Here is a 16,832-nt window from a genome sequence, read left to right as displayed (position 1 = left end):
GCCTATTCACAATTTTCCTTACCCTTGTCAACACTGATCCATGACCTTTCTTACCCCCAATCTTTGTGCCTCTTTCCTCCAACCATAGTTAATAGTAACTATCGGTTCCAAAGCATAACCCTATTGGCCCAAATCCAGTACCAATCCAGACTATGACTGCTTCTTCAATCCATGATTCGGCACCAACCCCTTCCTGCCCATCAGGCCTGTCCGCCCTGTAATGCTGTGCCACAAAGAATCTCTAGGTTAATGTTTTCAAGTTGTTGACTTCAAAGTGTTAACAAATCAGCTTGATGTCTAATTTGTGCAGTCACTGGTTACTTTGGCAGATGAAAGTGTGAGTGTCTCACTGCTGCTGTGCTTAATGAGCCGTGCTTTATTGCCCTGTTGAAAAATGCAGTGCTCATTGGTAACAAAATGGCTTTCTCGTGCTCTCAATAGCCAGCATCAAATCGAATCAAGCTGTCTCCTACTGTTATCCAAAAGCAAATGATATATATTTTATAAAAAGCTAAATAAGGTTGGCTCTTTCAGAATCACTGAGTCCTAAAAGCATACCAAGAATATTGCATGAGTTCATAATGTATTGTGTTTAATGAATTCTTTGTGTTGTGGATAAAGAAGAATTGGATGTGCTACACTCTGATTTCCAGAAAGCATTTCATAAGATGGTGCATCAAAGATTATTGCAGAAAATAAATGTAGTGTAGGAGGTGATGTATTGGCATTAATCAAAGATCGGCTGACTAACAGAAACGGAGAGTAGACATGAATATGTATTTTGCTGCTTGGCAAGATGCAATTGGCAGTATGCTATTGGTAACATTGTGGGATTCTAACTGCGTACAATTTATATAAAATGATTTGGATGAAAAGATTGGAGGTATAGTTGCAAAATTTGTTGATGACGCAATGATGTATGGGAAAGTATGTTATGAAGACGACATCATCTAGCTAGAGAGCGATGCAGATTGGTTAACTCCGCGGGGAAACATTTGGCAAATGAGATCTAATGTGACAAAATGTGAAATTATCTATATTGGTCGGAAAAATAAAATGTATATTTTCTAAATAGTAAGAAATTGTGAAAGTCTGAGAGCTGATGCAACTGGGTGCCAGGTGCAGAAACATAAAGGCCAACACACAAGTATTGCAGGTTATTAGGAAAGCAAACAGAATTTTATAGTAGAAACAAGGAACTGCAGATGCTGTTTGACAAAAAAAGACACAAAGTTTGGAGTAACTCAGTGGGTCAGGCAGAGTCTATGGAGAATCACTTGGACCATCTCTGACATCTCCCTACCTTTTCTTGATCTGTCTCGATCATTGGAGACAGATTACCAACTAACATTTATTCTAAGCCCACTGACTCCCACAGCTATCTAGACAACACGCCTTCCCACCCTGCTTCCTGTAAAGACTCCCAATTCCTCCGTCAACGCCACATCTGCGCCCAAGATGAGGTGTGTAGGAAGGAACTGTAGATGCTGGTTTATACCGAAGATAGACACAAAAAGCTGAAGTAACTCAGCGGGACAAGCAGCATCTCTGGAGAGAAGGGATGGGTGACGTTTTGGGTCGACGAGGTGTTCCATAACCAGGACATCAGAGATGTCCTCATTCTTCAGGAAACGGGGGTTCCCCTCCTCCATCATAGATGAGGCCCTCATTAGGGTCTCCTTGATAACCCACAGCTCCGCTCTTGCTCCCCCTCCCTCCCCTCCTCCCCAGTCATAACAGGGACAGAGTCCCCCTAGTCATCACCTTCCACCCGATCAGCTGTCACATACAGCACATCATCCTCCAACATTTTTTCCACCTCCAACGGGATCCCACCACTAGCCACATCTTCCCATCTCCACCGCTTCTGCAAAGACCGTCCCCTCCGCAACTCCCTGGTCAACTCGTCCCTTCCCACCCAAACCACCCCCTCCCCAGGTATTTTCCCCTGCAATCTCAGGAGACGCAATACCTGTCCCTATACCTCCCCCCTCGACTCCGTCCATGGAGCTTGACAGTCTTTTCAGGTGAAGCAGAGGTTCACTTGCACATCCTCCAACCTCATCTACTGTATCCGCTGTTCCAGGTGTGGACTCCTATATATCGGTGAGACCAAGCGTAGGCTCGGCTGAACACCACCGCTCAGTCCGACTAAACCAACCTGATCTCCCAGTTGCTAAACACTTTAACTCCTCCTCCCATTCCCACACTGACCTTTCTGTCCTGGGCCTCCTCGATTTTCAGAGTGAGGACCAGCGCAAATTGGAAGAACAGCACCTCATATTTCACTTGGATAGCTTACATCCCAGCGGTATGAACATTGACCTCTCTGACTTCAAGTCACCCTTGCATTCCCTCTCTCTCCATCGCTCCCCCTTCCCAGTTCTCCAACCAATCTTACTGTTTCTGACTACATTTTATTTCCTTTTGCTTTGTTGTTAATTTCGCCCAGCTAACAATGATCTATTCTACATTTGATCTATTCCACATTCCCTTTGTCCTATTTTCACACCTTGCACTTCCTTATCTATGTATCTCCCTCTCCCCGACATGAGTCTAAAGAAGAGTCTCGACCCGAAACATCACCCATTCCTTCGCTACAAATATAAATGAAATGCACCAGACAGCTGAGATAGCAATCACTGCAGGGAAACAGAAGTTTGGGACATCACTCCAGGCAAACACAGGTCTGAACATCACTACAGGCAAAGAACAGGTTGGCATCATCACAGGCAGAACAAAGGTCTGGACATCACTACACGCAAAGACAATAGGTCAAGGCATCACTACAGGCAAAGGACAGAGAAAAGATCTGAGCATTAGAATTACGACATTTTAAAGATTTTTATTGCACTTTCAAGTTTTTGTTGTACTAAACTAAACTAACCTATGCTCTAGACTGGGCAGCTTTAGTTATATCCACATGCACCAGCTGGGTCTCTTTTTTTGAGAAAATAAGTTTATGGGTTGGAAGCAGTTCAGAAGATTCAGTACTCAAAGTCCTAGACGAGTGTGGTGCTCATGATGAAAGATGGACAGGCTCTGTTTGTATCCATTGGAACTTAGGAGACTTGATTGAGACATACAAGATACTAATGGATCTTGATGATAGGATATTTCCTCGTGTGGAGAATCTAGAATGTGGTATAATTGTCTGAAGTTGAAAATTTGCCTTTTCTTCTTGATACCTTTCTCAGGCATTATACTTTATTATCTTAAGAGACATTGCCACATTTTCTGTCAACCTTTTTATGCTCAAAGGAGAACATACCCAGCTTCTCAGTCTGATGAAGGGTCTTGACCCGAAACGTCACCCATTCCTTCTCTCCAGAGATGCTGCCTGTCCCGCTGAGTTACTTCAGCATTTTGTGCCTACCCCCAAGTTCTCAAAGTTCCCCTGAGACATAAATCCCTCATTTCAAGTCAAGGGTTCCCAAGAGTTATGGGGAGAAGGCAGGGCAATGAGGTTAGGAGGAAGTGAGGTTAAATGGCAGAGTAGACTTGATGGGCCGAATGGCCTAATTCTGCTCCCATCACTTATGACATGATCTCATCCTAGAAATAATGCTCATTCAGGTCACCCCAGGTAATGAAAGGGCTTCAGTTTTACGGATGCCCATGAGCCGTTTTAGTCCATGTCGGAAAATACCCCAAAATCACTTGATCTAGTAACCATACCTCCATAGTGTGGTAGTGAATGGCATGGCAAGGCAAACATATGTGACATATAAGGAAGAACAATTTAAAAAAAGTGAAGAGGGTGAGGAAATTCGTTATATCGTTCATAAGAATGGAAGTATGTGCATATATCAGATTTTTTAATTTAGTAACCTTAAATTATTAATATAATTAATGATTATAATACGGGTGACCATAGGTCAGGCATTTGTTCCCTAGTATGGCCTGCAAATCTTTGTTGCCATACTGGATTGAACCTCAAATGTCTGCCCCTTACAAATTGTCCCTGCAAATATTGAGTAAATGGACTAATCTAAACACTGTTCAAGTGCTAACATGACTTGCTGTTACTCTGGGCAGTACAGTTATTAACTAAGTGTCAGGAGACTTGAATGTGTTTCTCAATGTCTTTATTCCCTTTTTATATTGTGCCTTATGGTAGTGATATTTATTATGAGAGAGTGTTACTCAGTTGAATTGTTGTTTAAATAATTCACTCTCATTGCCTGTAGTAGATTGCTTTCCCTGTACAAATTGGTATATCACATTTATTTTCTTATGTTTTCATTAATGTTTTTTGTAAAAACATAATGTAAGAAATATAAATAATTAACTATTTGACTCCCTTTGTTTGTTCTGCCATTCAAAAGGATTGCAGCTGATATTTTACCTCGCTGCCACTAAACTCATTCCCCTTAATTCACTTAATATCTGAAAATAAATATCAATAATATATATTAAAAGTTTTTAATGTAGGTACGGTGCCCACCATAATGTTTGGAACAAAGACCCGTCATTTGTTTATTTTCCTCTGTACTCCACAATTTAAGATTTGTAATATCACATGTGGTTAAAGAGCACATTGTCAGATTTTGATAAAGGCCATTTTTATGAAATTTTGGTTTCACCATGTAGAAACCGCTTTTTATCTGCCCATTCTGTGTTACAGCTGGATTGTGAAAAGTTTCATAATTGGAACAATGTATTTCAGCGTCTGCTACACCTCTCTATGCAATTTTTAAGACAGCACTGAATTTGGAGGCATAGCACCTTTTATGACATCAAATTCTGACCATATGCCAAAGTAGTTAAAGACAATTATATGTTGAAGTAAAGTAATCTTTATGTCAGTAAACAAGACAGGCAATTAATGCATTACAAAATCCTATGATAAACAGCAATGAATGAGAAGTTGGGGAATCAACATTTGGTGATAATAGACAATAGGTGCAGGAGTAGGCCATTCAGTCCTTCGAGCCAGCACTGCCATTTAATGTGATCATGGCTGATCATCCCCAATCAGTTCCTGCCTTCTCCCCATATCCCCCGACTCCGCTATTTTTAAGAGCCCTATCTAGCTCTCTCTTGAAAGCATCCAGAAAACCTGCCTCCACCGCCCTCTGAGGCAGAGAATTCCACAGTCTGTTGGTTAAAAAATAAAAAAAAAGTGATAGAAAGATGGAGAATCTGCTATTATTCAAATAATGCTTAGTTTAATCACTGGGAATGTCAGATGAGTCCTCGATTCTTTCAAAAGATCCACCTGATCTCAGCCACTTTCCAAAATCAATATAGTATGTCTCAAGTCCATGCTTGCATTGAAGACATTGTGTCTCACTGATATTTGCTTGATTTTTGGAAAGGATTTAAGATCTTTAAAATGCTTATTGCAGCCACCAAGAGTTGCACCATGAAAAGATTGGAAGTTTCAACGTTCTTGACACCAAGTTGTGCTTTCTCTCTGAAACGATGAAGGAGAAAAGAAACACAACATTGCATTAACTTGTTAATCAGTTTTAATTTGAAGAATCCTTGGAAAATCTTCCATGTATATAAAAACATTTTGTCCCCTTTGAATTTACAAGTATTATTGTAGATTGCAAAAATGAGAGGATTCATTTTGTCGGTTATATCATTCAATTGTATTTTGCTGCAATATTCAACAACAAGATATATCTGATCACCTATTTGTGTCTCTAATTCAACAGGATTGCCCCTTTATCGTCTGTATGACCTATGCTTTCCATACACCGGACAAGCTGTGCTTTATTCTTGATCTGATGAACGGTAAGAAACACATTTTGAAACTTGCTCACTTGGATGACACCCAAATTAGTTTCACTCTCAAACTGCTCCGCCGGTAGTGTGTTGAGGTGCGAGGGATAAATTTAAAACACAATAAATTAATCTCTGATTATTTTCATCCCTGATATGTGTAGCTTTATGAAGGTTAAAATGCATTCATCTTTTGTTAGTACAGTATCTAAATAAATGCAAATATTTATCCTTCCTTACTTCCCATCCCGAAGGCAGGGATTATGCAGCAAACTGTTATGATTACCAGCTCATTGATGTGTATAGGGCATATTTGGCATGCTATATGTTTCAGAAGATCTCAAAACACATTGCTCTTTCTGCTTGTAGGTGGAGATCTGCATTATCATCTTTCACAGCATGGAGTGTTCTCCGAGAAGGAGATGAGATTCTATGCTGCAGAGATTATGCTGGGCCTGGAACATATGCACAATAGATTTGTAGTCTACAGAGACTTGAAGGTAGGATGAGATTGATCTAAACACAGGTATAATTTAAATTTAAGTGTAATATAAAAATATAATATGCAGTAAGTCAAATCACCTGCAGATATTTGCTTGGAAAGAAAAGTAGATTTTAGTTATTTTTATCAGCAGAGCAAATATGGGAATGATAACCAAGTAATTTCATTATAAATGTATAGAAGATGCAAGGACTAACCAGTATTTCTTTTGCAATGAGCTATTAAATGATTTGGATGTTTTAAATTATACAATCTCAGCTTCGGTGGAAAGGGCAGCATTTTATGCCCAGCTCTAACTATCATTGGCAAATTGATGTTGAAGTACTGCTATCTTAATGATGGAGATACTCTCCACAGCATTGTTGGGTAGATGATGCTGTGACTTACACCTAATGTTGATGAAGGAACCGTAACCTGTTTCCGAGTATTTCCATGAATGACCTGTAAACGGTTTGAGATGCTATTAGAAAATAATGGCGTGAAATACAGAAAGGTCACAGTTGGTATGTGATGAAGAACTAAAGTGATTCTCTGGGATGGAAGTTAATGTTGTCTGTGCAAGGGCTGTGTCTCAAGGTCACTAAGCAAAGATACAGGCCTTTGACCCATTGTATCTGCATCTGCATTGACTATCAAGCACTTTTTTACACTAATCCCATTTCTTCCTCTCGCAATCCCATCAGCTCCCCATTGAGCTCTCATATCAGTGGGTTGATTAAGCTTTAGTTGTTGCCTATTGAATTGAATTGAAGTCACAAGTCACAGTGAAATTCTTTGCTTGCATCCGGTCCCCCCACTCCGGATCCTTCTTTGTTCCTTCCCTCGCCAGCGGCGTCCTCACTTCCATGTGTCCGTTCTCGTCCGCGGTCATCGACCGCCGCACCGACCTTTCAACTATTGCTGCAGGGTCCTCTCCGGTCACCTCAATGGCACCGACTCAGGCCCCAGCCGCGAGCTCCGTCGACCCAGGCAATGAATGCCGCGGGCTTCAACGACCCGCGGGGCTCCATCTCCATCTCCGAACCACGAGGTTACAGCCGCGAGGTCCAGGCTCCGACCCATGAGGCCTGAGCCGCGAGGCTCCTCCCCTGATAATTAACTGGATGCAAAACGATTGCTTAAGAGTTCAATTTCCATACAATATAAATATTTCTTTATTTACAAATAATTGCATTGTCAAATGATATTGACAGCAAGATAGGGATTGACTCATGCCCTGCAGGTTCTGTTGATCTGTTACACTGTTCTTCATACCAGAGTAAGAGGGAAAACAGACACCCAGGTTGGGTAATTTCTGATTATAAATCACACTGTCTTTTGTCCCCATGCCCAATATTTGTTTAACTAATTAACAAAAATGTTGAATGAGTCATTTTTATTGTATGTTTTTTCTCCAGGATTGCTTGCAACACCTCCGTAGAGATTAGGCATTAATTTGTAGAGAATCCAGCACATCCCAGAGAGCTAACAATCCTAATTGAAATGCGATGGTTTGAAAACTTGTTCTCTCTGCAGGGAATAGACAGATCAACAAGGTTTCCTGCTTTCATTTGTCACACACCACTGCTTCTCCCCGAATGCAACTAATCTGACACAATGACACTTAATGAGAACCACATGGAAACGATGGAGAGGAATAGCAACTGGGAAGTCAGATAGGTGTTTGTTGATTAATTCATTACATTCTGTTTTCCTGTTTTAAGAAGAGAGAACCACAACATTAGTGTTTTCTTTTTAAATATCTGTTTGAAAATAATTAAAATTAGCTATTACTTTTAAGATACAATAGAATTATATTTATCCCAGGAGGGAAATTGATCTGCCAACAGTCATAAAACACAAGACACATGAAGCATGAAATGAAAGTGACGAGTGGAAAGGAGTGGAAAGGATTGGGGATGTGCAAAGATTTGGGGAGGGGAGTCAGTCTACCCCATGACAGAAGGGGGAGAAGTTGTACAGTTTGATAGCCACAGGGAAGAAGGATCTCCTGTGGCGTTCTGTACTGCATCTTGGTGGAACCAGTCTGTTGCTGAAGGTACTCCTCAGGTTGACTAGTGTGTCATCTTACCTTCATAGGTCAAGTTGAAATTAACTATCAGAGGAATAGACACATTTGAGGATTTAGCATTTCCCAACTTTAGTTTGAAATACAGCATTGAAATATGCCCATCGGCCCTCCAAGTCCAAGCCGATCATCAGGTCGCATTAGTTCTGTATTATCCTACTTTCGCATCCATTCCCTAAATGCTAGGGGCAATTTTACAGACAGCCAATTGACCTACAAACCCTAACGTCATTGGAATGTGGGAAGAAACCAGAGCACCCGGAGGAAACCCACACAGTCACAGGGAGGATATGCAAACTCTGCACAGACAGCTGCAGAGGTCCAGAATGAACACAGGCCTCTGGTGCTATAAGGCAGCCGCTCTACCCACCAAGCCATTGTGTTGCTCTATAAAGATGTTTGATTGGAGGAAGGTACTGATCCTGTTTGCACTGAATGAACATTAGGAGATATAATGAGGACACACTGGTGAACTGAGAGGAGGCATGGAGTTTGGCAGAAATCTATTGCATACCAATCTTGCCATCCAGTGTGTGCCTTTTAAGTGACGGGCATTTCTTGGATGACGGGCAAAAAGAGTGATGGTTTAAGGCTACCATTGTACATAGACATCAGCTCCTTTGCAAATATCCTTTCCTTCACTTCAATCTTGAACGTTTATCTGTCCTTTTGAAAGTGGACCTCTGCTTCTTGGCATTGCATCTGTTCACGGTGTCACAAAGAATGTAGGCAATATCAGCCAAGAAGTGGTTGCGGTAGAAGCCTGACAGGTATACTTTTTTACTGAGTTTTGTGTCTTCTAATAGCAAATACAGAGGAGGGACTTCCACCACATTGCTCAATTACCCTAGATGCAACTTTGTCTTTGAAGACAGCAGATAACATACATTGGAAAGAGCCTGTCCCACTTAGGCGATTTTTTTCGGCGACTGTCATAATCGTAGCAGGTCGCCGAAAAACTGGCGACTGGACCCCCCCTATGACAATGTCTACGACAAGCTATAACAACCTACCACCTAGTCGAAGTCAAGCTATGGCAGGCTACCGACAAGCGGCGACACATTAGGACGTCCACCTACGACCACACCTAAGACAACCTAAGTCCACCTACGACAAGCGATGACCCTGTCGGCGACAACTGAAGACAATTTAAAACAATTCAGTCGCCGGTACCTGTCGCCGGTTGACGTAGGTAGTCGCCAATGGAATTAACCAAAGTCAGCATCGGCGACAACCTACGTCATCCTGGCGACAACCTACGACAGCACCTACATGAGGAGAAGTCAAGCTATGCTGATTGGTGTCAAGCCCACTGTCACCGTAAATTTTTGAACAATTCCAAATCCAGCGGCGACCAGAAAAACGCTACGACGCTTTGGATGACTGAGGAGACTACTCACGACCATAGAGGCGAAACCCCGGCGACCATATGGCGACAGTCTATTTCACCTGTTGTCGCCTAAAAAATCGCCTATGTGGGGCAAGCTCTTAAATGTCCATTTCCCTCGATATCATGCATGTGACTTGAAACAGGCACCATGCCTACAGTGTACGTTATTTGGGACTTCCTGATCTCTTTGATGAAGACAGTTATGTTTGAGCATACTTCCTGAAAGGCAAGATAAACCTGATACAGATGCGGCATCAAGACTCCACTGAAGCAACGCAAAGCATGACGCAGAAGATACAAAGTAGGATTTAATTCGCCGTGTTAAAAGAAGGCTGTCAATTCTGTTTTAAAGTTTGGAAGTTGGTGTGGGCAAGAAAAGAGAATTGCGGCCCCTATATTTGGTCTTTGGACAGTATCGCAGTTCATCCATAGCTGCTAAATCTGAATTGTACTAAGTGCCTAATTACAGTGGTGTACCATACAATCAATGCCTTCCTTGAAGTAGCTAACAACCCTGCCTGTGCTGATATTCATCGCTTTTGAACATGCTGATGCTTTTTCCTATCTTCATTATCCATCATTAACAAGGTGTAAATAAACAGTACAATATGAAATATATTTTCATATAATAATGATAAATTTTATTTATGGGCGCCTTTCAAGAGTCTCAAGGACACCTTACAAGAATTTAGCAAGTAGAGGAAAAACATGTAAGGGGAATGAAATAAATAGTAGAGACATGACTAGTACACAAATTAAAGACAGAATTCAATTCAAAACACAATATGAGGCAATTCAAGCATAGATGAAAAGGGAGGGGAACGTGGGGCTAAGGATAGGCAGAGGTGAAGAGATGGGTCTTGAGGCGGGACTGGAAGATGGTGAGGGACACGGAATTGCGGATCAGTTGGGGGAGGGAGTTCCAGAGCCTGGGAGCTGCCCTGGAGAAGGTTCTGTCCCCAAAACTGCGGAGGTTGGACTTGTGGATGGAGAGGAGACCGGCTGATGGGGATCTGAGGGACTGTGAGGGTTGGTAGGGGGAGAGGGGATCAGTGAGATATGGGGGGGCCAGATGGTGGAGGGCTTTGTAGGTGATCCGGTGGGAGATGGGAAGCCAGTGAAGTTGTTTGAGGACTGTAGTGATGTGATGCCAGGATTTGGTGTGGGTGATGAGTCGGGTGGCTGCGTTCTGGACCAGTTGGAGTCGGTTGATGTAGGTAGAGCTGATGCCAAGGAGAAGTGAGTTGCAGTAGTCCAGTCGGGAGGAGATGAAGGCATGGATGAGTCTTTCAGCAGCGGGAGGTGTGAGAGAGGGTCTGATTTTGGCGATGTTGCGGAGGTGAAAGAAGGAGGTTTTAATGACATGGCGGATGTGAGGCTCAAGGGACACATATGGACACAAAGAAACTATTCCTCTTTACATTTTGATTATCTTTAGTTACTAACATCACTTCCCTTTCCTTATTCCTTGATACTTCAATAAATCATCCTTGGGTAAAGCTGGCAGGAGACGAAGTGCTCCATAGAAGGGCAAGGGATTAAGATGACATCAATTCAAGGCAATTGGCTTCTGACTGGGTGGAGTTTGTGAAAATCCTTGGCCACCTTCTTATCAGTGCCAAAGCTGTCATCCCTGGATAGCAGGTGAACCTACAATATGCAACTATCTCTCTATCTTGTTTCCTATCTCTCTCTCAAGGTAAACCACAACTCTTGAGAGGGGGATGTCGCTCTGGCGAGTGGGAGCAGTGCACGCCTCCGACGGCCCGGGACTCTTGCACTGAGGCTGCTCCATGGCTGGAGCTGCAGCGAGTGATTCGCCAGCCTGGCAAACACTCGCCAGCCCCGGCTCCCCATCCGCATCTGCCCCCACCGTTGCATCTGCTTCCATCCCTGCCTCAGCCCCGGCTCTCCAACACCCGCGGCCCATGAGATTTTGAAATTCTTGTTGATCACAGAGTTTCTCACGACAGAGCGTGAGAAATTTGTGATCAGCGTGAGAGCATGAGAATTTGTCAAAATGCATGAGTCTCACGCTTAATGCGTGAGAGTTGGCAGCCGTGCAACCTCTGCACAGACTGCACTCATGATCAGAATCAAAGCTATATCCCTGCTGCTGTGAGGCAGAAGCTCTAAATGCTGCAGGACTGTGCAAGAAAATGATAAGACATGTTATAAAGAAGAATGTTCAACACAGGATGTGCACATCACTCTGCTCAAGGAGTATTCTTCTGCCAATCACTCATGCCTGTTACCTTTCTACATACGTTATGGTCGCTCATTGTCAAGTAAAGAGGCTATTGCATTGCCAGCAGCAGTAGCAAATTCACAAGGGAATGTGTATAGATGACACTCATTGTGAATTCTTCTGTAGTGTGAAATATTTGTTTTCTTTGTAAAAGAGAAGCATGCACTCAACCAGAAGTGAAAAAAAAACCTATCACAACAGGAGAAAAGAACAGGCCTCAAATGCTGGAGAAGGCATAAGGAAAGTCTAATTGCTGAGTAAGCACATTGAGGAGTGTGTGTATAATGAAATTGGAGGAAACAGTCCAATTCAGGTTGCTAAAATGATGAAGACTCACAATGTGTTGTGAGCTTTATCTGTCTTCATATTTTCAGATTATTTGAAATCTTTACATTATTAATTGATCAGAATTTCTGATTCACAATAACATGCAGCTTCCTAAAATGAACACGCCACTCACTGAACATTCAACAGAAGAAAAAGGTCACCTTCACAGGACCATTTCTCTTCCTGATTCACTCATGCCACCATGAAACAAGTACTCGCCAAAATACACACAGTAAAGGAAAAGGCGCTTAATAATGTGATTCATGGAGTGCCAATGATCCATGATGAGAGGACAGTCATTTATCATTTGTAGGAGAGAAACAGTTGGCCTCAGCTGAGGATCACCAGGATAAGGATTTCAAGGACTCGGACAACTCGTTAATCAGTGCAATGCACTTGTCTCTGCATCTGAATTTCGGTTTAAATTCTATCTCAGAGAATTGAGCACACAATCTTATATTGGTAGCACCGTGTAGATGGGGCAAACATTGAATTTCTAGAGCTTTGCAGATGAGATTTATCTTCTCAGGTGGGCATAACATAGATGCCATAGCATCTTCTGAAGTTGCACAGACCTGTCCTTTTGCTCGGCTAAATACATATTTCAATTAAGAATTGCTTTCATTATCATGTTGCTGTTTGAAGGACTATTGTAAAAATTGAGTTTCTTGCATCATAGCAATGGCTACTTTTCTAAATCCTCTTCCAAAAGTTTTTGTTGATGATTGGAGGGGGGTTGGGGGGTGGGAGGGGGGGGGGGGACATTGCTAGCAAGGCCAATGTTGCCCATCCCTAATGTCCTTGAACTAAATGCTTCTTGGGCCATTTCAGAAGGTGTTTAAGAATTAACAATGCCGGGAGGGCCTGACATCAGGTACAGGTATGGTTGGCAGGTTTCCTATGCTATAGGACATTGATGAGCCACATGGACTTTTGTGACAAACTAAGTTTTTTTGCGATCATTATTACGAAATCAGTAATTGTTCCTCAAAAATCTACATTGTTCGTTGAATTTAAATTCTACCGCTTCTGTGGAGATGGGAATGTGAGTCTCTGAGAAGTCTTCAGGTGTCATTTGCAAGCTAACTCCATTTGATCTAACTTCCAATAAAATTACAACAAGCATTGAAGTTATATGGTTTACAAGTGAAATTATATTATAGTGATCGCTGCATCATGTTACGTGGTGTTATTTTTGCAGCCAGCAAATATTCTACTGGATGAACATGGTCACGTGAGGATATCAGATCTTGGGCTTGCCTGTGATTTCTCAAAAAAGAAGCCCCACGCCAGCGTGTACGTACTTGTTAGTCGGGAGTCGGTTAATGTTAATGTGAGCACTGCGTAAACATGACCAGTCTTGAGCTGGCAGATAAATGCATTTATCCTACTTACAACCAGATCTACTTAGACAATTCTCTATTTTTAATTACTTTTTAGTTTTAATTAATTAAAAAATATATATTTTTAGTTATTCTTTTACCCTTTCTTTCCAACATGCACTGATGTTTTGTAGACAAAAATGCTGAAGAAACTCAGCGGGCGCGGCAGCATCTATGGAACGAAAGAAATAGGCAACGTTTCGGGCCGAAACCCTTCTTCAGACTGTTCAGCCCGAAACGTTGCCTATTTCCTTCGCTCCATAGATGCTGCCGCACCCGCTGAGTTTCTCCAGCATTTTTGTCTACCTTTGATTTTTCAGCATCTGCAGTTCCTTCTTGAACATGCACCGATGTTTGCTTGTATACAGTATTATGATTCTCCAGTCCTTAGCCTAAGCATGCAGTACAACCAAATTCTTCCTTGTCCAGTTTACACATGTATACTTCTGACATCAATGTTGGATAGCAATCAGAAACTAAAACATGAGCAGTTGCCTCGCGTAAACATAACAAGACCTTTTTTTTATCATCAGCGCCATCAATCAGCTGGAGGTCAGTTAATTTCCAAAGGAAGAACAAAATTTAAAGCCCGTCTGTTCTGCATGAATTGCCACCGTAGAATCACTGCTTTTCTGCCATTTTTTATGCGGGTATTAAAAAAGATAATAATATGCATATTACCTCTGAAGCTTAGTTTGTTGTTATTGATGCAGTGGGACACATGGATACATGGCTCCAGAGGTGTTGCAGAAAGGTACAGCATATGACAGCAGTGCAGATTGGTTCTCTCTGGGCTGCATGCTTTTCAAGTTACTTCGAGGGTAAGTGACCTAAACAAATTGGTACACGTAAATAATGTTGTTTGCCTTACTAGTGTAGAAATAATGGAATAAAAGAGAAAAGGCAGGAGTATTTAAAGTATTTATTCTCAGTTCTGCTGCTAGTAGTTTTAATAAATTATTCTAATTCATTAATTCCCTTCACAAACAAAGCCTGTCATCGAAACAGAATCCCAGCAATGATGGTCCAATTCACAGGATGAGCAAAGCCTTGAAGTGCCATGCAATGGGAGTCAGAGAAGCCAGAGGAATTGGAGTTGTGGAAACAGTAAGCGTCCTCTGACTGCTGATACACTGAGCAGCAACAGCACAGCTTAGCAGGAAATGAGCCATGGAATCTTTGGATTTATATCAAGGCCGTCAAATGAGGACTTTTGCACATGACTGCTGCCTGGTGGTTTTGAAGACAAATTACATCGTTTTAATGAAAATAACCTATGCTATTGTATTTCGAGCACTGCATACCGAGCATATTTATGAAAATATCTTTAAATACCCAGAATATGAAATTAAGCCTGTTCATGGTTCAAACCTGATTATTGTTAGAATGTTCTGCCTTATGAGAAATAAAGTGAAAAACAAAAAGTTCAAATTCCGCAATTGTAAAAACAGCAAAAATCCATGCAAGGTCCACAGAGGGGATTACAATATGTAGCTTAATATAGACTAGAAGGTGCCAGGTTCAGTCCTCAGTGAAAATAGCTCCAGCTGTGGCAGCAGATGTGCCACCACAGCTGATTTGAGTCACCTGCACAAAGACTGGGAAAATTAGCCAGGGTTCAGTTTTTATTAATATTCTTTCGTAACCACTATTGGAAAACGTTTATCTAACTGTCAGGTGGAAAAAATGTGTTCAGGTCTGATATTGTAGTTGAAAAGGTTGTCATTCATTCAGTTCACGTTTGAAGCAAGGAATTAAAAAGGCCTGCTAGAAACAAAATGCTGGAGTAAACAAGAGTAAACAAGAACAAACTAAGCTTCAATGGGACAGGCACACTTCCTTATCTCTGTATCTCCCCCTCCCTGACCCTCTGTTTGAAGAAGGATCTCGACCCGAAACATCACCCATTCCTTCTCTCCAGAGATACTGCCTGTCCCGCTGAGTTACTCCAGTATTTTTTGTCTACGGTTTAAACTAGCATCTGCAGTTCTTTCCTACACATTAAAGGCCTGCTGATGTCAATTCAGCCAAAATTGCATGTTTTCTCCTTTCTTCTCCCTAAGGTATTATTGATACAGTATAGACATTGACAAGAACTCTTCCATTCTTCATGTCGGAGCCTCTGCATTAAAACTTGCTTGGCTAATTCACCTGTGAACAAATCAGAAATCCATTGATCAAACTGGTTCCTGGTGTTTCTTCTGATAAATACTTATTGTGAATAGAAGGAAGTTAAAAAGCCACTCTGCTGAAAAAGATATATATATATACTCTTTCATATTGGGAGAAAGCTGAACCAGCACAGAGCATAAATTGCGTGTCTCTTTTACATCCTGGGCAATTGGGAGATCATAGATACTGCCTGACTGATTGAGTTCTTCCAGCGATTTGGTTGTCATTCAAGTTTACATCATACCTCTGGCTACAATTCATGTATGGAACTAGTTGGAGGCTCGACTACAACCACAGTACTTCAGAATTATAATTTATATTTTAATAAAAGAATGAAAACTTCAATGTAACATTGCTTAATTGACAGTGACTGCCCGGAAGTGATCCACAGTGAAACACAGAGGACTGGATTAGGGAGTAGCAAGCATTTCAAAGGGAGATGAGAAAAATAATATTAAAATAAAACATGCAAAAGATGAAAGATTTTGAGTAATTTTCTTAAAACTATGTGAAAAATATATATAACAAAAGAGCCTCCCCTTGCATGCTTCATGGTCATTGACATAATATGTCCTTCAGCCATGTCAAATAAAATGAATTTGTATGTTAACATTTAAATGACCAAGTTATCAGAGACAAACTTTCCTTTTCTTCCTCTCTCCCCCCCCCCCAAGATTCCCACGCGATTGACCATCTTCGCGATGTTCAAATCAGTTGCTTCAGTGTCTGATGATAAACTATTTTCCACCCATTAGACACAGTCCTTTCCGGCAGCACAAGACGAAAGATAAGCACGAGATTGATCGCATGACGCTCACAATGGTAAGAAAACAGATTTCTCAACAAAAATCCCATTCACAAATGAGACAGTGCAACAGGAAGATTTTTAAAATTGGGTTAGTCACACTGCAGAAATGCTTCAGACTGCGACAAAGAATTGTTAGGATGTTATATTTAAACTGATTTCGTTTATAAATTTTGATGATGGAAAATGATAATTTGTTGCTAAT

At 41.5% G+C, this 16,832-nt stretch overlaps 1 protein-coding gene across 1 annotated transcript in view; it reads left to right on the top strand.

Annotated features, from left to right (window-relative positions):
• Positions 1-16,832, top strand: part of grk3 (G protein-coupled receptor kinase 3) — a 170,730-nt gene that overhangs the window by 125,087 nt on the left and 28,811 nt on the right. The window contains exons 10-14 of the mRNA XM_055655888.1: positions 5,667-5,745; positions 6,103-6,233; positions 13,470-13,564; positions 14,364-14,471; positions 16,578-16,644. Coding sequence (XP_055511863.1) covers positions 5,667-5,745; positions 6,103-6,233; positions 13,470-13,564; positions 14,364-14,471; positions 16,578-16,644 — 480 coding nt within the window. The remainder of the gene's footprint in view (positions 1-5,666; positions 5,746-6,102; positions 6,234-13,469; positions 13,565-14,363; positions 14,472-16,577; positions 16,645-16,832) is intronic.

The sequence above is a fragment of the Leucoraja erinacea genome, chromosome 25, assembly GCF_028641065.1.
Source record: "Leucoraja erinacea ecotype New England chromosome 25, Leri_hhj_1, whole genome shotgun sequence".
NCBI classification, from domain to species: Eukaryota; Metazoa; Chordata; class Chondrichthyes; order Rajiformes; family Rajidae; genus Leucoraja; species Leucoraja erinaceus.
The sequence above is the reverse complement of the archived record's forward strand: the minus strand, read 5'-3'. Positions and strand labels throughout refer to the sequence as shown.